We start from the raw sequence: 24,619 nt of genomic DNA, 5'->3' as shown, positions 1-24,619 counted from the left end.
ACACAGCGCAAGCATGTTATTAAATTTGCTTGCGCTGCGCAGAACAAATACACTAGAACTTTTCAGCAGGGCTCATGCGCATTGAACCAACATGCTCACTTTGCGGGGGGCGTGCTTATCATTCATGACAAAACACACCCTCTCTGGCCCTGCCCCCCTTCTCAGGGGGCCGCTGTGATTGAAGAATGCCTGGGCCGGAATTTTTTTCCCAGTCCGACCCTAACTATAGAGTCAGGAATACACATTTGCATTCCTGACCCTATAGTATTCCTTTAACCCCTTAAGGACACATGACATGTCTGACATGACATGATTCCCTTTTATTCCAGAAGTTTGGTCCTTAAGGGGTTAAAGAAACACTCCCACCCCATAACGACTTAAGCTTCAGTGCCTGGCCTATGTCTCCTGGTTCCTTCCTCTCAGCATTGCAGTGTGATGAAGGTTTAGCCGAGTGGCTCTCAACCTATCAGCGGCCGCCCAACTGACCCTTCCACATTTTGTAGTGCACAGAGGAAACAAACAGGAAGTAGAAGTACCTATCTGGTGAAAAAGACCTGATGGTTAAAAAGAACTCTAAGTTTATGAGAGACAAAAAAGACTATGAAAATGGACAAATCAGAAGTTGGCAAAGACAGAAAGACACACATACAGTGCCAAATAGCACTCTAATAGATTTATAAACAAACACAAAAAAGAGAGAACCTTCACACCTAGATCTCGCTCTATATCTGAACCAGGGCTCCTGACAAAGCAGGAGCCTCAATCCTATGCTGCGGCTGCTCGCCAGACTATAATATTTTTAAGAATGAGCATAGAAGAGGGTCCCTCCCCAAAGAGGGACTAACCCTAATTTGGAGAATCCTAACCATATCCCCATTGACCCCGAAAGAAACAAACATAATCCTAAAGTAAATAGGAATTTGGAGTTAGTTGCACACACTAACAATCCTCTCCATAATCTTGGGGCACGCCCTAAGAATTCCTTGAATCACACTGGGAAATAGTTTTTTAGGGGTGGGCAGACCACAGCAGTCCAAACCCTTTCCAATATTCTTAAAAGCTGTCAGGAAAAGAGACACTCCCACAGAGGATCTAGAGGAAAGGGACACCAATCCCAACAAGTTCAGCTGCTTTCCTTGAAAGGGATTTTCAATCTCTCCTCTTATACACTGAAGCCAGCAGAAACTTCCTTATTAAACAGAGAGTTAAATTTTACTCCTATTAATGACTATAAGTTATTTGAATTATTTAAGGATTTTTTTTTTTTTTTTACTTCTTCATTTTTGTTGTGCATGGATAACAACAGGCAAGTTATATTTGCCACCGCAATGAGAGTACATACAATCATACATTTGTATATTGCGTTTCTTATAGTACATCTTGCTACAGTCACACTGCCGAGGCATGATCTCGGTGCACATTTTAACAGTGTAATATTTTAAAATCAATATATACTAAACGAGGAATACTTTTCAAGAACTTCTGCTACAGTTGCAATGAGATATAGGTCAGCGACATTGGTCCACATTTTATCATTGCACAATTTCGCTGGGGTCATGTACTGTACTAGTCATTTTTCAGATATATTGTGCAGAGAACATACATTATCGCAGATATCCCCAACATTCTGATCTCGCGCTAACGTACAGTACTAACACTCCATCTTGGTCCATATAATAAGCCTATCTGTCGTGTGGACCTAAGGAACCATTAGACATAAAGTAGATTTGAAGCTGTTCTCATAGATTACAGCCTCGGGTTCTGACAGCTAAAGTCATCCAAGTATTAGCTTACATGATCATTACACCCTTTTGGGTGTTTGTTCGGTATATGAGCTGTTCGTACAATTGCATAAATCTGAACTTATGCCCTGTAGCAGAGGGCCTGAGAAGGGTAGAGAAGAAAAAGAGGAAGAAAAGTTTAGACATGAGGCCTAGAGAGGGGGGTGGAGGGCAAAAAGCCTGGACACGCAGAGGGGTGAGGGGGAGCACGCTCTCTAGGAGCCCATCGAACTGCTGTCTAGACATGTGCAATTCGTTTCGGGCCGAATGTGAATTTGGACGAATTTCGGGTACTGCCGAATAGCCAAAATGCCGAATTACCGAGGTTCCGAAATTACCGAAGTGCCGAAGTTCCGAAGCACAGTATTGCCTAAGTACTAATATACTCACCCAGTGGAAGAAGAAGAATGTTACACTGTATACAATATATATAGTTTTTTTGAATTCTTTATTTTTGTCGTGCAAGAATTTACAACAGTGTCTGTGTAGCCACAATAGCCATAACAGACGCATTCATGTTCAACATTTAAAAACATTTTCGTGGCTTATTTAAACTCAGCACGATTTTATCATTTAAGGATCATGAAAGACAACATTAAGCATTGTACGAGTCAACATGTTTGGCAACTCGCTTATCTACGTGTATAAGGTTGACAGACTAGTAGTTTAATACTGGTCTCGTTTAGCTGTTGCATAGTATTATGTGGTTCTTGCTTAAGCTGGGTTACTGTAGGTAAGACATGCTGTGTGCAGGCTGCTTAAATGCGAAGAGATATGGGATGTTACTTTGCATGGTATATGCAAGGGTGTCATATGCAACTGATCAGCTGGTGTATGTCTGTGCAGCATGAATATGTAGCAGGCTAGATAAACAGTTCTAGTGTCGGGCAGTCTGACTGTCTCATTGGTATGCCAATCATAACGAAAAAAAAAGGAGCATGGCTAATGGGCAGGTATGCAATAAGAACTCACTGTGTATATAAGTATCAGCGGCAGGTTAACAGGCTGGGTTATGCTAAGTTTTACCCTCAGCTTATGTGAAGCATTGTGCTTGCCTCTAGTCTAGCATGCGAAGAGGATTAACTAATTGAGGCCTTCTACATGAGGAGGCTTGTGGGCTATGAGCCGATCTGAGAACACATATGTATTTAACTTAAAGAAAAACATAGGAAAAAGCTAACGAAAATAAAATAAATAATGTACATTTAAACATTAGCTGAGTCACATAGCCCAAAGAGTAGTCGGGTGAGGTACTCCTCATATTTTGTGCTTCGGCAACTTGGTGTCAGACAATTTCCCTTCGTAGGCACTTCACCCAATGCCCTGACTGGGCACAGCTCGTGAATTGCCGTTAGATCCATCAGGCTGGGCTCCGTAGCAGCCCCTGTGGGGATTACCCTTCCGTTCTGGGCACCTGTCACAGCTCATAGTCCATGGAGTAGGGTAGTGTTCATAGGTGGTGGCACGATGGGAGCGAGGTAGGTTCTCCCTCCAGCCCCAGGCCGGTAGAAAGGCCGGCATCTTCAGTCCACGGACCCGGTAACCCTTCTGGACCGAATTCCTCCTGGGGTAGGAGTTGTGGGGGGTCCCGATGGTTTGCTGCCGTGCTCGGTGGTGGGCCCTCCTTCTGTGTGGACGATGCCCTTGGTGGCCCTCGGCCCAGGTAGGCCTGTAGTGGGGGATTTGGGCAGTTGTGCATTAGCTAGGCTCATGGGAGTCCTCCATGCTCTCCGACTCTCACCTCCTTTAACAGCCACCCACGATTGGGGTGACAACTGTGCTTGGCGGTGCTCTAGGGCTTCCCAGAACCGCTTAAAATGCTCGTCGAGCCTTTGTAGGAAGTGGTCTACGGAGCTTTGAGGGTTTGTTGCAGTGTCTATGCGTGATTTCTCTTGAGGGTTCAGTCTCCGCCATTTTTTAACAGGCTGCTGTAGCTGGATGATCGTCGCTTGTGGTTGCCGGGATGTCCCCCACCGGGGGGGGGGAGGTAAAGTATTCCGGGCAGACCTCCAGCCGAGAAGACTGCCGCGGCTAAGGGATCGGCCGCCTCCCTCGTGTTTCCCCGGTCGAGCCCTCTGTAGGCCTCGGGTCGATCTCCGGTGCGGAATTGTCACTTGCGGTTGGAACTCCTGTCACTTGTTGCCGCTTAGGAAACTCCCTTTTTCTGGGGCAGTTGTGCAGGCGATTTTTAGGGCTTTTTCCGTTAATTACAGCTGTATTTGGGCATTTTGCGTCGGAGCCCATGTAGTTTGCGACCGCTCGGCATGGCTGCCGGGCTCCGCCCCCTACTGTATACAATTTTAAATAAAAAGTATACAATCATAGCCAGGATTCAGCTGTAAGCATTTGCAACACTTACAACAATCAAGTAACATAGTAGGGGCATGTCTATTAAACAGTGACTACAAAAATAAGTTCCCCCTCCTAACCTGAAGGGGGGACCTATTGCCCCCCGGCCCCCACCCCTTAATGCCGGGTGGGGGCCCTAAAGTAAAATAAGGGGGGGACCTATTGTCCTCCCCCCGGCGCCCACCCATGAGTGGTGGGTGGGGGCCCTAAAATACTAATTAGGGGGGGGACCTAATGTCCTCCCCCGGCCCCCACCCCTGAGCGGTGGGTGGGGGCCCTAAAATACTAATTAGGGGGGGACCTAATGGGCCCCTGGCCCCCAACCCTGAGTGGTGGGTGGGGGCCCTAAATTAGAATGAGGGGGAGGACCTAATGTCCTCCCCCCTGGACCCCACCCCTGAGCGGTGTGTGGGGGCCCTAAAATACTAATTAGGGGGGGACCTAATTTCCTCCCCCCCGACCCCCACCCCTGAGTGGTGGGTGGGGGCTCTAAATAAAAAATAATCCCCCCTCCCCCGGGTGACTAGGGGTCCCCAAACCCCTAGTCACCCCTCCCCCAAAACATTAACCCCTACCTACCCCCGTCACCCTTAAGTAAGTACCTGGAATAAAAAAACTTACCATTTGATGTTTTCCCAAAAAAGGCCAAATAAAAAGCCATAATAACCGACGAACTTAAAACAAAAAAAAAAAATAACTAGCGCAAAAAAATAATAATCCATCTTCACCCATGGAGGGCTCCGCGCAGACTGAGCTCTGCAGGGCGGGGGAAGGCTCGTTCCTATTGTTCGATTCAAGTCAAGCCCCCCCACTCCGCCGTCTCCTATAAAGCAGTGTTATAAGACCCTTAGGTTTGGTGTCTGAAATGCATATTCTTTCAAAGAACATCAGTGTTCTCTTAGCCGCCTCTTTTTTATGGGGTTGCTTGGCAAAGTCCCTAACCTCGAGGCACCTAAAGAAATCTGCCGGAGTAAGGTGTTGTTCCCGTTTGAGCTCTTCAAAGGTGATAAGTTCGTTCCCCTGGTATAGGTGGTGTAGTCCCTGAAACCCGGCTCTTTCTAAGTCCCTAAAATCCTTGGCTGCCATTCCGGGGTTGAAAGCTCTGTTGCATAGGTATGGGGAGAGTGGGACGTAACTAGGCCATATTTTAGGCCGGTAGTATCCCATAATCTAAAAGAGTTTAAGATTGCCGGGCAGGTGGCGTGTACCATAGGCCTATCTTCTTTTGGGACCCGTATTGTGAATTGGGGTAAATCTGCGCCCATCAGTAGCAATTCTATTTCTACCCACTTTCTTTCGTCCGGGGGAGAGTGCCACATAGTGATTTGTGTTAATTGTGCAGCTAAGTAATAGAAGAACAAATTAGGGAGTCCCAGGCCGCTTCTCCTGTTAGGGTGGTACAGGATGTGTCTAGATATCCTATGTCTTTTGTTTTGCCAGTTGAAATTACCTATCGCCTGCTGGAGGGGCGCAATCCGTGCTTTGGATAGGTGGATAGGCAAGGCCTGAAACAAGAAAAGTAATCGAGGCAAGATGTTAATTTTTATTGCGTGGATCCGCCCTATCCATGAAATGGGTCTCTCCACCCACCGCTCCATGTCAGTTGTTAGAATTTTCCATAAGGGAATGTAATCTCATTTATATAGGTTCCCTAGGTCGCCGGTGAGATTTATCCCCAAGTACTTGAGGCAGTTTTGTTCTATGCGGATATTATGTGTGTCACGTACTGACATTGCATCTGCCGTGGTCATTCCCACGTGGAGTGCACTTGATTTTTCCATGTTTGCTTTATACCCTGATATCTCGCCGTATTCGGCAAGAACCTCCCTTAAAGCAGCCATAGAGTCAGCTGGTCTGGTGAGTGTCAGGAGCACATCATCTGCATAAGCTGCTTCTACAAAGTCCCTTCCTCCCACCTTAACTCCGTGTATGTGAGGGTGCTGTCTAATCGCCTGTAGGAGAGATTCCAGAGACAGGACGAATAGCAGGGGAGACAGTGGGCATCACTGTCCTGTGCCGTTATACAGTCGGAAAGGGGAGGGAGGGGGGGCGCCCGAGATCTGATCCTGTGCCCTGACGTCTGTGTACATGGCTTTCACTACCATGATGTATTCGTCTGGGAAACCTAGATATGTCAGTAGGGTAAACAGGTACGGCCACTTCACCCTGTCGAACGCCTTTTCGGCATCTATAGAGACTACCAACGTGGGCGTTCCAGTGGCCATTTGCTTCCATATGAGGTCTATATTTCTGCGGGTATTTTCAAAGAGTTGCCTCCCTGGTATGAAACCCACTTGATTTGTGTCGATTAGGGAAGTTAGGTATGGTGTGAGTCTGTCTGCCTGAATTCTGGCTAGGATCTTCATGTTATGATTTATCAGCGATATGGGTCTATAGTTTACAGGTGAAAGGGGGTCTTTGTCTGGTTTAGGTATCAGTACTATAGTAGCCAAGGCTGACCCAGGTACCCTACTCTTTCGGAAGTCGTTAAAAAGTTTGTGTAGCTGGAGCATCAGGTCGTCACGGATGGTTTTATAATAAAATCCATCAAACCCGTCAGGTCCTGGTGCCTTATTCCCCTTAAGTCCAGTAATTGCCCCATCGATTTCTACTTCAGATATTTCTAGGGGGACGCAGAGCTGAGGTTTCCCAGGGTAACTTTCACAGCTGCGTGGTCAGACTACGTGATTGATCCCATTGTGGAGCTAATGGTCCGCGAGAAACATTTGTCGTTGGCCAAAAATAAGTCGATCCTGGAGTATGTACCATGGGGGGCTGAATAGTAGGTGTAGGCTATGTCACTTGGATGATGTGCTCTCCAAACGTCAACCAGCACAGTGCCCTTCATAAAGCCATGTAGTAGCTTGTCCTGACCCCCTCTACCCTGTGACCTAGGCACACCCCTATGTACACTCCTATCCACTGCTGGGCTTGGTGCTGCGTTGAAGTCCCTGCCCATCAGGACCAGGCCGTGCGGCAGCGCCCTCACTTTAGTTTACAGGGTATCCCAGAACGTGCTTCACGAGTCACCGCCAAGGTGTGGTCCCTTAATTTAAAACTCACATGTTTAGGGAGGTGGGTTTTTTGGACGAGTGCAATATCACACTGCATCCTCTTTAGCTCGCGAAATAAGAGGCGTCGCTTAGTGGGCGCATTCAGGCCCTTTACATTTAGCGATGTTATGGTTAACGCCATTTGTCTGGAGAGGGGTCGCGCTGTCCGGTGTACCGAATGCTCTCAGCCCGGGATATTTAAATTTTTTTAAATAGTTGTACCCCCCCAACCGAGCCCCCTCCTACGTTGGAACTGCCTGTCTCAAGGAGATTCCCACCGTCCGGGTTACACTCTGTGTCCAGTCGACCTGCAGTGCTCGCTCATCTGTCTGTTCAATACTCGGACCCCTACCCCGTGGAAGATCCCTGAGGCCCGCTCCGTCTGTATGAGTGACTGTAGTCTGCCCTACTGAGTGCTAAGCATAACACCATGGCGTATTCATCTATCCTATCTATATGATTGTCTGTCGTCCCATTGCTTGCCACATGACCGTGCTGGTTCCCTCAGTCAGGGGTAGGAGGGGTCGGGCAAGCAAGGATCGGTGTTAGGAGAAAACACAGTTGTCACTAGCTCATAAAACAGAGTGCAACCATCATTTATCACTCTTTGCACATTTAAAGCATCCAATATGCTATATGGGGCAGTTTGCCAGTGGTACACCTAATATACACCCGACCAAGTCTCTTTCCCCGACTTTCACATAAACATCTCCCTGGGCTACGTCTTGGTAGGGAACATCCTTCCCCCAGGGGTTGTGATTGATCGTTGTGGTAAGTTCGGGGGGTCCCATGTTTCGGTTCTGAGACTCCCCTTATATCTACCCCCAGGATGTCCGACCCTATCTTGGTCAGAAGGCCTGTGCGCCCCCAATGAGTCTCCGCCAATAAACTGTTAGTTGCGGTTGCTCGCAATGTGCAGGTCCTGGTTCCCGCCTTCCATTTACCCATTGGTAACCTCCCAAAATCCCCAGAGCTTTAAGCATCTCTCCATCAGCCCTAGCCGGGCTAGACCTTAGATCCCTTCTCCAAGCAATATGGACCCACATCCCCATTCCCAACAAGTCCCGGTGCCCCCCGAGTGAGAAATCAGAGGTATGTGGTGAGACCTTACTATACAATACCGTCTGCCGGTCTCCGTGTCCCCCAGCTCCAGCTTCTCGACACTCAATCGGTAGGGGTTGAAGATCCGGTCAGTCAAAAATAAGACTTCCAGGAAATTCCTGAACTGATCTGGGTGATTTTTGGATATGTTTGTCACCGAGATCGGGGCTATCAGGGGATGTAACATTTGTGGGATTATTATGTATTTTTAGGGTACATTTGGGGTGTTTTAAAAAGTTTTTTCGTTGCTTGGAGATAATTGGATTAGAATTAGTACAGTTACTGATCCAATTATCTCCCAGGCAGAGGGGAGGGATTGTGCGTGGGAGTGTCGTGTCTTGTAACCTTATTGTTTTTGGTCTGTGAAGTTGCAAATCAGTCTACCATCAGGTCCATGTGGGTGTACCCCTTTCATGGGAATTGTCATATAAGGCCAAGTGTGGCTCCCATTAAACTGAGATTAATTTACCCCTTCATGAAGTCTGCGGCGGTTCGTGAGGTTTACGGTGGTTATGGTGTTCCAGTGCAGTGCTGATGCTGCTTGCAAGTACGAGAAAGCAGCGATTGACGGAGGTACTCGGTTGGGGTGCCAGGCGGTAAATCACATGCCTAATTATCGTAGTGGACACTCATTTACAGAGGTTTGTTATAAACCTTTTCCTCATACATCGAGACACTAGTCATGTACTTTCCCTTATGCAGGAGGTTCCGTGGCGTGACAATTACAGCTGGTTAACTATTGATGTTACTGCACTTTACACTAACAGACAAACATCAGTCAGGTTTACAGTCTCTAAAACATTTTTTATTCTCGGACCCTCTCCTTCCACCTTCACAGACAGAAGCCATCATTGAAGGTGTACACTTCATTTTAACACACAATTATTTTAATTTTGACAATGTATTTTATCTTCAGACAAAGGGAACAGCTATGGGGGCGAGTTTTGCACCTTCATATGCTAACCTTTTTATGTACTTCTGGGAACAATCATATATTTTATACAACCCTGAGTGGATAAAGCACCTGGACTGGGGTCTTTCATTTACTTCTAACAAACAGAGATCACAGATTGAATTCTTAGACTACTCTGGGGAGAAGAAAACTAAGTCTATACTAGAACATACCAGAAAAAAATAGATGTAAATGGCTTCCTACATGCCTCCAGTGGACATCACCACACTTGGATAGCCAATGTACCCTTGGGGCAATTTACAAGACTGCGTTTTACACGCTTATAATAAAGCAAGAATGACTGATAGAATTCACCTATTCAACCCAATATCAAGATCCAGAGGAACTAACCCTAATAACTTGACCCCAGTGCCCCCATCCGAAACACATAGAGCTATCCTATTGCTACTAAACAATTGGGAATCAAAATTCACTTTACTGCATAATAAATGTAATATTAGTACCAAGGATGTGCTTGATAATAAAGGCCCTATCTTTTCCACAGTGTTTAAAGGGACACTATAGTCACCAGAACAAATACAGCTTAATGTGGTTGTTCTGGTGAGTATAATAGTTACCTTCAGGCTTTTTTTCATGCAAACAATGCCTTTTCAGAGAAAAGGCAGTGTTTACATTGCCTCTAGGGACACCTCCAAGTGGCCACTCCTTAGATGACCATTGGAGGTGCTTCCCGGGTCCGGGTCAGTGCTGCCGAAAAAGCAGCCCTGACATTCAGCATCCCCACGCTCTGCATGGAGACGCTGAATTTTCCACATAGAGATGCATTGATTCAATGCACTGATTGGCCAAAACGGCATTTGGCCCCACACCATGCCGATTTTTAGCCAATCCAAGGCTTTCTTATGGGAAAGCCTTGGATTGGCTAAAAAAATGTCCATTTTGATGAAGTCACAAAGGGGGCAGAACCAGCACTGGTAGAGCCATGCAGTGCTAGAAATAAGGCGTTTTAAACACATAAATGGTGGGTTTAACTCTATAGGGTCAGGAATACATATTTGTGTTCCTTTAATAAATCCTACAATGACATCATAAGGATCCTACGCAAACACTGGCCCATCCTTAAGCTGGATCCATGGCTAAAGTTTAGCATTTCCAACTACCCCAGGGTAACTTTTAGGAAAAACAAAAACATTAAACATATCCTGGCACCATCTAAATTCACATCTAAAATGGACATAAGACAATGTCTGAATTCCTCTATAGGCTATTTTAAATGTGGGAGCACTAGATGTCAAACTTGCAAGTACTTTTGTCATGAGGTGTCCCAATTTGAACCTACGTTGGAGGAGGAGACATTTAAGGTCCAACAAAGGATCAATTGCAATTCCTCCTTCTTGGTTTACCTACTCACCTGTACCTGTGGGCTACATTATGTGGGTCAAACCACAAGACCCCTCAATGTCAGATTCAAAGAGCACCAGCTAGGTATTCTTCATAAAGATAAAAATCCCCTGTAGCACAAAACTTTAAACTGGCCCATGATAGTAATCCCTCCCACATTTCTATTATGTGTATAGAAACTATTCGCATAACTAGTTAATAATATTCAAATTAAATACTGTTAGACCGTATGGTTTAAATTAGGAGATCAAGTTTACCACTTAAGCTGGGAGGGTTGAATATAAATCACTCTCCGTTTTATTAATTAGTCTGTACTATGTATGTAGGATAACTCTTTTGTACTTTTTTATATTTTTTATTTGTATTTACCCAAAATAATACCTCTTTCCAGACTTTGTGGGATATATTTTAACCTACAGAAGGTTTGTTTTTATTTATTTATGTATTCTGGTTGTATGCATATACTTTCTGGATCTACACTCCATACATTAAATACTCTTTTTGGAGAGAGTCCACAGCCACAGTTTTTTTATTTAACTTTTCTCATTTGAAATAAAAAATTAAAGGACCAGCTCAATGAAGTGGTCTGGGTGCCAGGTCCCCCAGGTTTTAACCCTGCAGCTGTATACATAGCAGATTCAGAGAAACTGCTATGTTTACATTGCAGGGTTAATACAGCCTCTAGTGTCTGTCTTCCTGACAGCCGATAGAGGCGCTTCCAAGACGCTCAATGCGAAAATCACATTGAGCATGCAGAACGTCCATAGGAAAGCATTGAGAAATGCTTTCCTATGAGTGTTTTTAATGCGCGCCCGGCTGTGGCCGAGCATGCGCATTTGGCTCCACTCAGGAGCTGACGTCGGAGGGGGAGGAGAGGTCACTAGCTCTGAGGGAGCCCGGCGCTGGTAAAAGTAAGTGGGTGAAGGGGTTTTGACCCCTTCAGCCCTCCGGGAGGGGGGCCCTAAGGGTTGAGAGGACCTAAGGATTATATAGTGCCAGGAAAACAAGTTTGTTTTCCTGACACTATAGTGGTCATTTAACCCCTTAAGGACACGTGACATGTCATGATTCCCTTTTATTCCAGAAGTTTGGTCCTCAAGGGGTTAAAAATAGATTTTAATCCTTACATTTTACAATTCATCCTTTTTCTACATATTAATTTTAACATAACACACATATTTAAGATTTTGAATTGCATAAAGATCGTACCTGAGAACAATCATTGATTTAGACAGATTATTTTCCAATGTTTTCAACCAGAATAGGTTTTACTCCATTTCTGGTTTTATGTAAACTTTTCTGCATAATTTATTTAAGACATGCAACACCGAATGGGGACTTCAGTCTTGATAAAGTCTTCAATAGATGAAATGCCTAGACTTTTTAGTCCCCTATTATCATATTCTACTATTTGACTACTGCTCCTTTAAGGTGGCCGCGGCCTTTTTCAAAGCTACCGGCCGCGTGTCTCCACGAGGTAACAGCTGGCTGTACTCCTTTATCCTGGTCCTAAAAAGAAGCATGGTGAGAACGCCTGAGAAAAATACATGTCATAACCTTGTGCACATCTGTTATTACACTACAAGTCAGGAGAGAGGGGTTGAGCTTGCTGTACACCGTATTGATCAATGCACATCTGCATAGACCTACGGACAGAGGTTGGAACATCATTCTGGACTTGTGGAGAGGGCCCCCCACGGATAAGTACTCAGTTTGCTGCTATACTCTATATTTCGTATTTGTTCAAGTCTATACTACTTTACTTATTCCAGTATCATTACACTGTATTTTGTGATATTTATTTAATATGTTTTGTGGGCTTTAGTACACTGTCCATCCCACCCTTTACGTGAGAAGCCCCCCTTCTTGCTATTCATTGCTGTGAAGGATATCTTTGCCACAGCGTTTGGATACTATCATGGGAGACCCAACTTCAGTGGATTTAACAGCAAAAGTAAGAAAGTGCCTAGATGCTCTTGTCCCTATAACAACTTAAATTAGCCTAAATGAACACAAAGCTGTATTCCTAACACTATAGTGTCACTCTGTCCCCTGCGGCCTCCCCGCTCCATGAAAAGGTTATATAACTTTTTAAACACTTACCTGATTCAGCTCCAAATTCCATCGCCACTGGGTCGGGCTCCTCTTCTTCCCATGTCAGCCAAGTGGGAGAACCTAATGCACAGGCATTGAGAGCGCCACTCACACGTTTTGTCTTCCCCATATGGAAGCATTGTCTCAATGAGATGGAGTGGTCTGAGTGTCTATAGTGTTCCTTTAACTTGTTATGGGGGGTGGGAGAGTTATGTTAACAAATCTAAATATATATATATATATATATATATATATATATATATATACACAATACAGCAGTGGTGCCCAAAAGGTAGATTCCCAGATGTTTCAAACCTACAGCTTCCATGATGCTTTGTCATTCTAAAGGAATACAAAGCGTCATGGAAGTTGTAGTTCTTCAACATCTGGGGATCTAATACAACAGGATCCCAGTTTTCATTTTCTGTCCATGAACATGGAAAAATGATTTGTCAAAACTCAGAGGTTAGTCTCATGTTTTTTCTTTAAAGAAACTTATACTACGCTTGGTGTCCGGCTACTGCAGGGTTCTGTAATTGAAACATTACTAAGACTTTTTTTTTATTGTTCCCTGTGTTGAGCATCTGTTATATCGAGCATCTGCTATGCAAGAGTATCGGACATTTAGAACGAAAGTTGCAACGGCCGTGTTCCCAAACAGGTTTGGAATGCAAATGGCGGCCGTATTGAATGCACGCGTCACTTTCTGTCTGACGTTGCGCAATGAACGGAATCAAACAAAGATGATCATAGAATATGATTTTAAGAAGAGTATCAATGGGTTACAGCTGAGGAGAGGACACCGCCCACAGAAGTACTGATGGGACTCTGTCTAGCCCTATTTAAGAAGGACTCTGGGGAGAGCAGGCAGGCAGCTTACTCCCTTGAGCGGTATATGTATGTCTTTATGCTTTTTTTTTTTTAATTTTAACTATGTATTTGGATTTACTTTTTTTTGGGTCCCTAAAGAAGTCCATATAGTGGGCGAAACATGTTGGACCATCTTGTTTTATTTTAATTTTAGTTTTATATATACTTTTAAATGAAAATAAAGCAGCAATTTGTATAACACCCTTAGACCTAGTAATGATCCTGAAAAAGGTGCTTACATTCCAGAGCAGGAAGAACCATTGGAAGGCCCCTCCCAGGTTTCTAAGGGGAGGCACCCAAGATTGAATTTATCTTCATTGATCTCATGAGTGCACACCTACCTGCACAGGGTACTTTTTAATGATGCTGTATGTTATGTTATGTAAATGTTATGGTATATTTGCTTTTTAGATTAACAGCAGTATCCCCAAAGCATTTTTCTCTATATTTTAGATAACTGAAATGTCTGCAAGCAGACAGAGCATAAACAAAAGACAGGCCAAAATCTAGGACAACAGAGATACACAGAATCGACCGTCAGCCCAAGGTCAGGATAACAGAGAGCAAGAATAATCAAACAAGCCAAGGTCAGAAAACACTGAATCCAATACACAATATAAACACACTCCAATAACAAGAAGCATGACAGGGCAAGGAAAACCACAAAGTATTTATACCCTATACTGGATTGTGATTGGTTACAGATGTGATTGGTTACAGATGTGTATACATCATCAAAAGCATCACATAGACTGACATTATAAAAGGAGAACAATAAAAGGGTTCCATGTCCTATGTGATGGCAGACACCAAGAGGCTAGGTATGAGTGGGTGTGCATCAGAACTAATAATAATTTCTGTGATTGCACATCCCCACAAGGGACAGATATCATGACATTGACAATAACACATTTGTATGCCCAGTCATAGTTCTTCTCTAAACTGAGATTATTTGGGAGCCCACCAGGATATGTTTAGGCCCAACTAACTTATTTAGAAATTCTTTCAAATTTAGCTATATTTTCATCACAGCTATTTTAAAGTCAGTTTGCAACAATTCCAGGTTCAGTGAATAATCCTGATAGTCTACCATTGATAATTTTGTTATAAATAACCTGAGCAAGATGTGAACAAGAAGACGTTGCTAATGTATTATCTTGTTTTTGAGAATGAATAATAATGTTCTCTGTGCTATCTAACTGAAAATACACATTTTTAGCAAGTTTACATAGAGAAGAAAAAAATTACCTTCTAATTAAAGCAAGTCAGTAGGACATAGGGTTACTTTATAGCAATGAGCCGTTTTTGACATAAAAGTGAACATAGCATTGTAGAATCAGGAAATTATACAAGTTATATTAATTTACATCAATGTCTTGTATTAGTCAGATTTATTTAACAAAACCAACTGATTCTGCAAGTAGTCCTTGATTTTTATCCATAGCATTAGCCATATGCACTCACAGGGTATAAATGAGGTCTGAAGCAGTCTCTTTGCATGCGTTAAGCGTACAGACTTCATAGATTCTGAAGGAAGCGAAGGCAGAGGCCACTATGCAGGCAGCACCCAGTACATACCACCAGTTGAAAAAGCCAAGGGCAATCCCCTTCGTGATACAGTATATTCCAAAGGAAACCATGGCAATCAGCGAGATTATCTGAATGCAGACTGGAGGGCCTCTGTTCAGATTGTACATTCTTTTGTATCAAATGGTTAATGTTCCCCAAACTCCAAGGTGAAGGCTTATTTCTTTTGATTAAAAAATAATTGACTTCAGGAAGGACACCCTAGAGCATCACCACTCTGCAATTAGATTGTGCAGGTTTCAGGAGAAACTGAGTTTATATTGGAAGTAGGATGCAAAGAATGAGATTAGATGGATGTGTGATTGCTATTTTAATTTTAAGGGCTGCAACAGCAAGTCATTTTATCCTTGGTAATCCGTATAACATAAGACTGCGTTAAACCCTCTCAACATATGCTAAAAAAATAAACTCACGTAGTACCTTTCTAAAACTCTCTTAAAATTAACTGGTAGTGTAGTTGCAAATTTAATTAAGTGCTATGCAAAATGACTGAGTAAATTGCAAACACTTGAGGTTGGCTGGACCTAATGAAAACAATAAAATTTCATGAACTCAAAAAGAACACAGAACAAATCAAAGAAAATAAATTGAAAATAAATAAACAAAACAAAAGGGAGTGGAGTGAATGCAGATGAGAGCAGGAGCAGTTACTTGTACGTTTGCCGCCATTTTTACTCCTCTACGTTCATTTTTGGAAGAATGGAGAAATTAACACAAATTTCTGTTTTCGTTCATTTAGTCTAAAAATGAATTGCCTTATGAACATATAGGTCACTAAACCAATATTTGCGGGCGGGTTGCTGCAGCCAATAACAGTTATGCAAACTATTTGGGAGTATTTTCTGACCAATCCTGTGACCACAATCAAGGACCAATCATCATGCAAATGCTTTTTTGATATTGATTATCAGCCAATTAATGTCAAGTTTCTACAAAATTAGACCAATCTTGAACTTTAAAGGGATGTCTTCAAAAGGTAGCAGCAGGGCGGAGCCTAGCAGCCAAGCAACCCAGACGTGCTTGGCACAAGCTCCCACGTCTGGAGATAAAAATCGGGGTGCCTCACTTGCCAACCCGCACGCACAGATCGATGACCCCACAGCTAATAATCAGGAGAAGCACCTGCACCCGACGGTACCCTTTAGGGGAGTCTGGGTCGTTGGATTTCTTCACTGGGGGCTTGAGGCCTACACGCAGCGGAGCCACGAGGAAGCGGCCGATCCTCGGGTTCACAAACCGACGCTGACATTCCTGCTGATCACTCCACCTCCCCCCCCTGGACCGGCAGGGGTTATCCCGGTCCCCACTAGACTGAACTAAACGATTTCCACAGCACCTAACCATGCTGCAGAACCGGGGCCTAGCCGCACTCACCAAAATGGAGACAGCACCCATGCCTACAGAGACAGCAAACAAGCACACTGCAACCCACTACAGCTCGATAGACCACCTTATGCAGCGGATAGACAGGCACTTCCAACGATTTTGGAAAGCCCTGATGAAATGCTGCACAGCCATACCAGCACAAGCTCGGGTAGAAGGACGGAGAGGCGAAATCCGGAGGGCGCGGAGGGCCACCCTGGGCAAGACCCAAAGACGTCGCCCACAAAGACCGAGGGCCCACCGCAACAGCCAGAAGATGTCCGTCAAGACCCCTCGTCACTCCCACAGGGAGAGGTACCTGGCCCGTCGAGAAAACCGGGTCTGTGGAACGAAGACGTCGGCCTTTCAACCGGCCCGGGGCTGGAGGGTGGACCTACCTCGTCCCCACCAAACCGCACAAGCTGATCCCAGCCCTGCTTCATACCTCACCGGCCACGAGTGGAGGAACACTGCACGACTGAGCCGCAATGGTGAAACAGCCGGTAAATCCCCCACTGCCAACGGGAACTTTCCACACGTGGGTGTCGGCTGAACCGGGAGGGGATGGCGGGCGCACACCACTGTACCCACTACTGTGGCACCGAACCCATGCAAGTTCCAACGGACTGTCTTTGGTACTAACTCTCACTGACCACTCATTAATCACCTTGCAAGGCAATGGCACTGATCAGCCCGCCTGTTAGATATGTTTAATGTTTAGATATGTTGAGTAAGTAACTCTCCATCTGGATAGCACAACCTGCATATATATATGTATGGGAGCCATCTACACTACATCTGAGCCAGATAGCCATTATACCTATATGCTTCGCTTCTCCCCAATAGCCCAGAATATAACCTGGAAATGTCTCGAAAGCTCCATGTCACTAGCCTGTTTGAAATTTAAAAGTGTTGATAATCAACATTCTGTTAACATGTCTTCTAAGGTATAGATTAGTCTTTACTATGCCTGTACATGCCTTGTCTCACATCTCTATTACTCCTCTGAATAAGCTTCCTGGATACACTCCATGTACTAACTTACTTAACCTTATATGTACATTCTCATGCACAAGCCATGCTCTCATCCTATGTCTCTCCTCTACCTATTTCTCCATGACATGTGCATTATGCTAACGTATTCAAAACCAAACGTGAACCTAAACTACTGTTCTAGAGATCATATAAATATTCTAAAAAATGTGCCTGTATATCCAATGCCATAACATGTTCACCTATTCTACCGGATGTATCTGTTGTGGCGCAAGCCGGCTGTTTGTTCATCCTGTGCACAACCAAAATAAAGAATTAAAAAAAAAAGGTAGCAGCAGAAGCAAGTACCAATAGCCACAGAACACAGACATGTGGAGGAGAATCAATCAACAGCACTAGTGTCATAACAATAACCCCTACTTTTACCCTTTGTTTCACTACCCCACTTCCTCTAGCATGTAAGCTTATTAAGTAGGCCCTCAACCCCTCTGTTCCTGCGTGTCCAACTTGTCTGGTTACAATAACGTGTCTGTTAGTTCACCTATTGTACAGTGCTATGGAATTTGCGTGCGCTATATAAATAATAATTACCTGCAGATGTAACCTTTACACCCTGCACCAAAAGGTGTTTAAGAAATTCTTATTGCAGAAGTTGCCACTGCTATTAAAAGTGAAATTATTACTTCAACAATTTTTTATTTTTTTTTATATTTTTATTGTTTTCACAATATAAACGCATATATCGAACTGATTTGTAGTAAAGCAAGTAGCTGCCCACGCAGGGGCATAAGCATCAGTAGTTAATACAGATAATCGCCTACGCAGAGGTTCGTAAATCCAACAGGTAAATAAAAGCAGATTGTCGCCTGCGCAGAGGCACGTATAACGGTTCATGTATTTAAAAGCAGATAGTCGCCTACTTGAAGGCGTGTGTGACTAAACATTTAGAATTCTCACGTTCAAGTACTATGTGTTTGCCTATGTTACCGTGTCTTAATAGCTGTATGATGCCTTTAAGGATGCGGTATTAAGTGACATTAATCTAACGCCTGATGGGGCAACGTGACCGCAATACTTAAGTAAAGTAGAGTAAATAAAGCTTAAACTTGGCAATTTTAGGTTAGGTATAAATGGTAAGGGTAATGCAATGATCAAGCGTTTCAAAACTATAATAGGGAGCCATGTAATGTTGTCTAGTTCGACCTTAACTGGCAATGCTGCTGCATTCTCATTAGGCTTGGGTGAAGTTTTTAACAGTGCAGCTTATGTACTTTGAGTTGTTCAACAAGACCATGAATAACTAGCTATATTAATAACATCTGAGAGGACTCTTATATATAACAACTAAATCAATATTAGCTGCTCCGCATGGGATTATGCAATACATACAGGCAAGTGTTCCGCCATAACAAACTTTAAAACTTGTATGATAAAAGCGGTGCCTTCGTCTGGCATCACGAGGCTATAGTAAATCCTAGCTCATTAACTTGATAAGCCCTAACAAAACAGGGTCAAAGTATGAACACACATGAACATATAAGTCACTTCGCTGGAGGTGGCATAATGGCATCCGACATAATGAGGCAGTCTGATGTGGATTTGGCAGCCTTCTTCGTGGCTTTTTTTTTTTTCAGGCCACTCTCTGATTTGACCTTCCCATGGCTACCTTAGGATGGTTTGCTTCAACAATTTTTGAATCCAAGTGCTTACATGACTTTCCTCCGTTATCTGGTGTGACTTTATTTGAAATTTCATCAGCAAACAAATATTTTTTTGAATGGTTCCCCCTTAGCTCTGAAGTTTATTATAGTTGGCAGTAGAGATGGATGATTGCTGGATACCACAGCCTACTAGCACCATATCCACTGCAACAGTATATAGTGTTTATAGTGCAAGACGGTTCCTTTCAGTTGCAATTATAAGTCAAGCCTATGTTTGACAAATTATGTTAAATCCTTCAGAAAAAATAGAACAAGGAAATTCAAGAAATTTATTAAATGGATAGATACTTATCCAGTGGGAATGAGATCAACCACAACTAATTCTGCATGTTACAATTGCTGTTAATTGCAATAAGTTTCACCAGGGCTGGCGCAACCATTAGGTGAACTAGGGGGGGATATTTCCTGGTGGGCTCCCCCTGTCCTGGGCTGCAGTGCTGGGCAAGCGGCTCTTGAGCCGCCCCCTCAGCGCCGGGCCGATACTCTGGGCGCAGAGAGGAGCCCTGTCACAGCGGCCCAGGACCACCTCAGGGCGCCCCCGAAGCTGTTCTACAGTATGGCAGAGCAGGCACCTGCTTACCCTGATGGCAGGTGCCTACTCTACAGATGAATACCAGAGGAGAGACGACAGTGTGGGCGGCAAGGGAGGCTCTTCTTGTAGCCCCGCACTCCTCCCTCATGTGCCCTCTGTGATGCCGGGAGCCAGAATATGACATCATTCCGGCCCTGGCATACTAAACAGCGCGCTGGAGGAGTGAGGAGCTGCCCCACACTGGACCCCAGGGAGGTAAGAAGGCTGGATGGGCCTCACAATATAAAATAGTGTGAGTGTTTAACTATCAGTGAGTGTATGTATGTCAGTGAGTGTCTGCCTGTGTGTGTATGTGCCTGTCAGTGAGTGTCTCCCTGTGTGTGTGTGTGTGTCAGTGCGTGTGTTTGACTGTCAGTGAGTGTCTGCCTGTGTGTGTGTGTCTGTCTGTCGGAGTGAGTATATGTCTGTGTGTCTGTTAGTGAGTGAGTGTATGTCTGTCAGTGAGTGTGTCTGTCCGTCAGTGAGTGACATGAGGGGGCGGCAAAATGGATCTTTACGTAGGACGGCAGAAATCCTTGCACCGGCCTTGAGTTGCACACACACTATATTTTTAGGATAAAGAATAAGGAACATCTTCTTTGGTCACTTATTTTCGGTTATTGTTTTCTTGGAAACTAACAGCAAATGTTCATCATGGGACTTTCATCTGAATGGCAATGATCAATTTGTACATTAATTTAATATAAGAGTTTGTAACAGACTTCACTTGTAACACTACATTTTGTTAATTTAATGCATCTTGTCAGAACTGTTTTTGATTTCAATGTAACAACCTACAAAATCTGTATCAATTAGTGCTACTTGTGCTGCTATTCTGAAAATGTTATTATGAGTTCCCAATACTAAATCTTAATACTTTTGTTTGATTTGTAAACCAAAGGTAATCGTTTTTAGTTGTTTTCTTTATGTTTGGCTGGGGTCACAGCTTTTTCTTAAAGAAGGTTTATTCTAGGCTTTGTGAAAGAAGCTGTTAAGCCTTTTAGCTTATTGCATTGTAGTATTAAGTTAATGATATCTTTGTGATTTATTTCACCCCCACTCTAGACTAGTCTGAGATTAATACTCAAAATGCATCTGATCTGACTGTTCTCCTTCATTGGACTTTCTATTTTAATTCAAATTGGCACATGATTTACTAAACAAAAGGTGGGAATCCTTTTAGATCCACACAGGGGTATTCACTAACATTCGAGTGGGCCCTATACTGAACAGGGCAAAACCAACTGGCTGTGTACAGGGCTATACAGATTGCAAAATCCACACATTGTTAATGCTATTCAACAATTTCCAGATTTTGCAATTTGGCAAACTAATGCACCTGAATTGGGGCCAGATTTAATATGTGCCAGTCATCTGAAATCTGGATCCAAATGCTTCAAATCCACAACATTTGTTTCAAATATGGGCCCATGTTTTTTTTGTTTGTGTGTTTTTTTTAAAAACAACCTATTTTGGCAAATCATTAAAAATCTTTGTCCCTGCGAGGGTTAAATATGTGCTAGCTAGCCAACCACCACATAAAAAGTGGAGAAAGAAAGAAATGTATCAAAGTAAATAAAACCCTGTGGGGGTCAATAAGAACCCCATGTTACTATAAGGTAGGCTTGAAACATATGCCCTCACCTGCTGAACGTCAGTTCTACTAAATGTTTAAAACTGGTGACTGGGCAGACAAGTTTCCCCCTGATGCACCTACCAGTAGGCATAGGTGATAAACTCTAAAATAAATGAGGGATTGACAGATTACTATCCATCCCTCTGACCCCACCTGTGGCCAGTGGGTCGTGGCTATTTAAAAAACAAAATGGGGGGGTTGTGGGGGGCATTCTAATAGCTTCACACTGCTCCACCAGTGGGGCTACTAATTTTATGTCCCAGCAACATCGTATACCCCACCCAAAAGTGGTGGCACTTTTGGGCTGTTATATAACTGGTGAACAAAATACAAGCGTTCTGTGCAAAAAGGCACTTGTATTCCACATTATATAGAAAGCTGCTACCACACAAGTGAAAATATCTCTCATAACTTGTACACACTAAAATACAAAGAAAATAGTAGAAATACCAATCAGACTGAGAGATTTTTCGTTTTTTGCTGATTACTTGTGTTTGGTGGGGTGTTAGGAGTACCCACAGGGTGTTTAGCAGCTACATAGACACCTCAATATCTAAATATTTATATAGCGCCACCATTTCCACACTATTGTTGTATTTGTGTTTTTGTAAAATACAAAGGGGCTGATTGAGTGGCAACTGGGGTCAACCGCAGTCCGTATAGTAGAGTGCTATAATAAGATACACACTTACCCTTTAAATAAAGGGACTCTGTACCTTATAAAGGTTATTTTAAAAGTGAACAGTTCTATATGTTGTTTGCGGATTTATAATCTTGAGCATATTGCAATAGGATTTCCTATTTTTTGTCTTTCACTCTCACCTTTAACAAACCATTTGGAGTACACTTGTGAAAATACACTATGTTTGTATCTTCTATATACCATTTATGTATAGATGCACTTTATTTACAGTGCCTTGCAAAAGTATTCACCCTGGTATATTTTACCTATTTTGTTACATTACAGCCTTAAGTTCAATGTTTTATTAATCTGAATTTTTTGTGATGGATCAGAACACAATAGTCTAAGTTGGTGAAGTGAAATGAGAAAAATATATACGTAAAACTATTTTTTAGAAATAGAAAACATAAAACTGTCACGTGCGTATATGTATTCATCCCCTTTGTTATGAAGCCCATAAAAAGCTCTGGTGCAACCAATTACCTTCAGAACTCACATAATTAGTGAAATGATGTCCACATGATCTGTCATTACATATACACACCTTTTTTGAAAGGCCCCAGAGGCTGCAACACCTAAGCAAGAGGCACCACTAACCAAACACTGCCATGAAGACCAAGGAACTCTCCAAACAAGTAAGGGACAATGTTGTTGAGAAGTACAAGTCAGGGTTAGGTAATAAAAAAAATATCCAAATCTTCGATGATCCCCAGGAGCACCATCAAATCTATCATAACCAAATGGAAAGAACATGGCACAACAGCAAACCGGCCAAGAGACGGCCACCCACCAAAACTCACGGACCGGGCAAGGAGGGCATTGATCAGAGATGCAGCACAGAGACCTAAGGTAACCCTGGAGGAGCTGCAGTGTTCCACAGCAGAGACTGGAGTATCTGTTGTACATAGTAACCCTGGAGGAGCTGCAGTGTTCCACAGCAGAGACTGTATCTGTTGTACATAGGACGACAATAAGCCACACGCTACATAGAGTTGGGCTTTATGGCAAAGTGGCCAGAAGAAAGCCATTACTTTCAGCAAAAAACAAAATGGCACATTTTGAGTTTGTGAAAAGGCATATCGGACACTCCCAAAATGTATGGAGGACGGTGCTCTGGTCTGATGAGACTAAAATTTGACTTTTCGTCCATCAAAGAAAACGCTATGTCTGGCGCAAACCCAACACATGACATCACCCAAAGAACACCATCCCCACAGTGAAACATGTTTTTCAGCAGCTGGGACTGGGAAACTGGCAGGGCCGGATTAACATAGGGGTTGATGGAGCTGCAGCTCCAGGCCCATGGAATAGGCCCATTTAACACACTACTCTTAGGTTTGCCACCTGACTGGTATTTTACTGGTTTGCCACCTGACTAGTATTTGAGGCTGCCTGGCCGGGCCAGTATTGCAGTAATACCGGCAATACAAATGCAGGTATTTTTCTCAGAATAAATGGAGATTACTCTGCAATACCAGCACCGGCCAGTAGGGGTCACTGTGTGTGGAGAGAGGCAGGGATAGGAAGTTACAGCATATCCCTGCCTCTCTCTACTACTTGCTGATCCGTGGGGGAGCAGCAACACAGCACAGAGTCCCGACAGCAGCTCTTCAACTCAGGTAAGAGAGGGATGGGGGGGGGGGGGAAAGGCAGCAGGGACACTAGGGGACACACGGGGGCACTGAGACACTAGGGGACATATGGGACACTGAGACACTAGGGGACACAGACACTAGGGGACAAATGGGGACACAGACACTAGGGGACACTGAGACACTAGGACACATGGGGACACAGACACTGGGAGACCTGGAAACACAGACACTAGGGGACACTGGGACACATGGGGATGCTGAGACACATGGGGATGCTGTGAGACATAGGGACATTGGGAGACACTGAGACATTGGGACATGGAGACACTATGTCCCCATTTCTCCCAGTGTCCCCATGTCCCCCATCCAGTGTCGCTAGTGTCTCAGTGTCCCCAAGTCTCCCAGTGTCTGTGTCCCATGTCTCTCAGTGTGCCTAGTGTCCCCATGTGTCCCAGTGTCCTTATATGTCCCAGTGTCCCCATGTCTATGTCCACAACTGTCCCCATGTCTCCCAGTGTCCCCAAGTGTCCGTCTCCCAGCCAGTGTCCCTAGTCTCCCAGTGTCTGTGTTCCCATGTCTCTGTGTCCCTAGTGTCTTAGTGTCCCCAAATGTTTCAGTGTCCCCATGTCTCCCAGTGTCTGTGTCCCTAGTGTCTCAGTGTCCCCATTTCTCCCAGTTTCCCTAAATGTTTCAGTGTCCCCATGTCTCTCTGTGTCCCCATGTCTCTCAGTGTCCCCAGTATCCTAGTGACATGGGGACACACTGAGACATTGGGACACTGGGAGAAATGGAGACACTGGGAAACTAGGGGACTGGGCGACATGGGGACACTGACACTGTGATACATAGGGACACTGAGACACTGGGTGGCTTGCGAGACTGACACTGGGAGCAATCCATCTATACAGCA

General features: G+C 44.0%; 1 protein-coding gene across 1 annotated transcript in view; it reads right to left on the bottom strand.

Annotated features, from left to right (window-relative positions):
- LOC134610497 (RNA exonuclease 1 homolog) overlaps positions 1 to 12,822 on the bottom strand; it is a 42,614-nt gene extending 29,792 nt beyond the window's left edge. Inside the window, exon 1 of the mRNA XM_063453463.1 lies at positions 12,702 to 12,822. Coding sequence (XP_063309533.1) covers positions 12,702 to 12,822 — 121 coding nt within the window. The remainder of the gene's footprint in view (positions 1 to 12,701) is intronic.
- Between the last annotated feature and the right edge of the window lie 11,797 nt (positions 12,823 to 24,619).

Source organism: Pelobates fuscus, chromosome 5 (assembly GCF_036172605.1).
Source record: "Pelobates fuscus isolate aPelFus1 chromosome 5, aPelFus1.pri, whole genome shotgun sequence".
Lineage (NCBI taxonomy): Eukaryota > Metazoa > Chordata > Amphibia > Anura > Pelobatidae > Pelobates > Pelobates fuscus.
The sequence above is the reverse complement of the archived record's forward strand: the minus strand, read 5'-3'. Positions and strand labels throughout refer to the sequence as shown.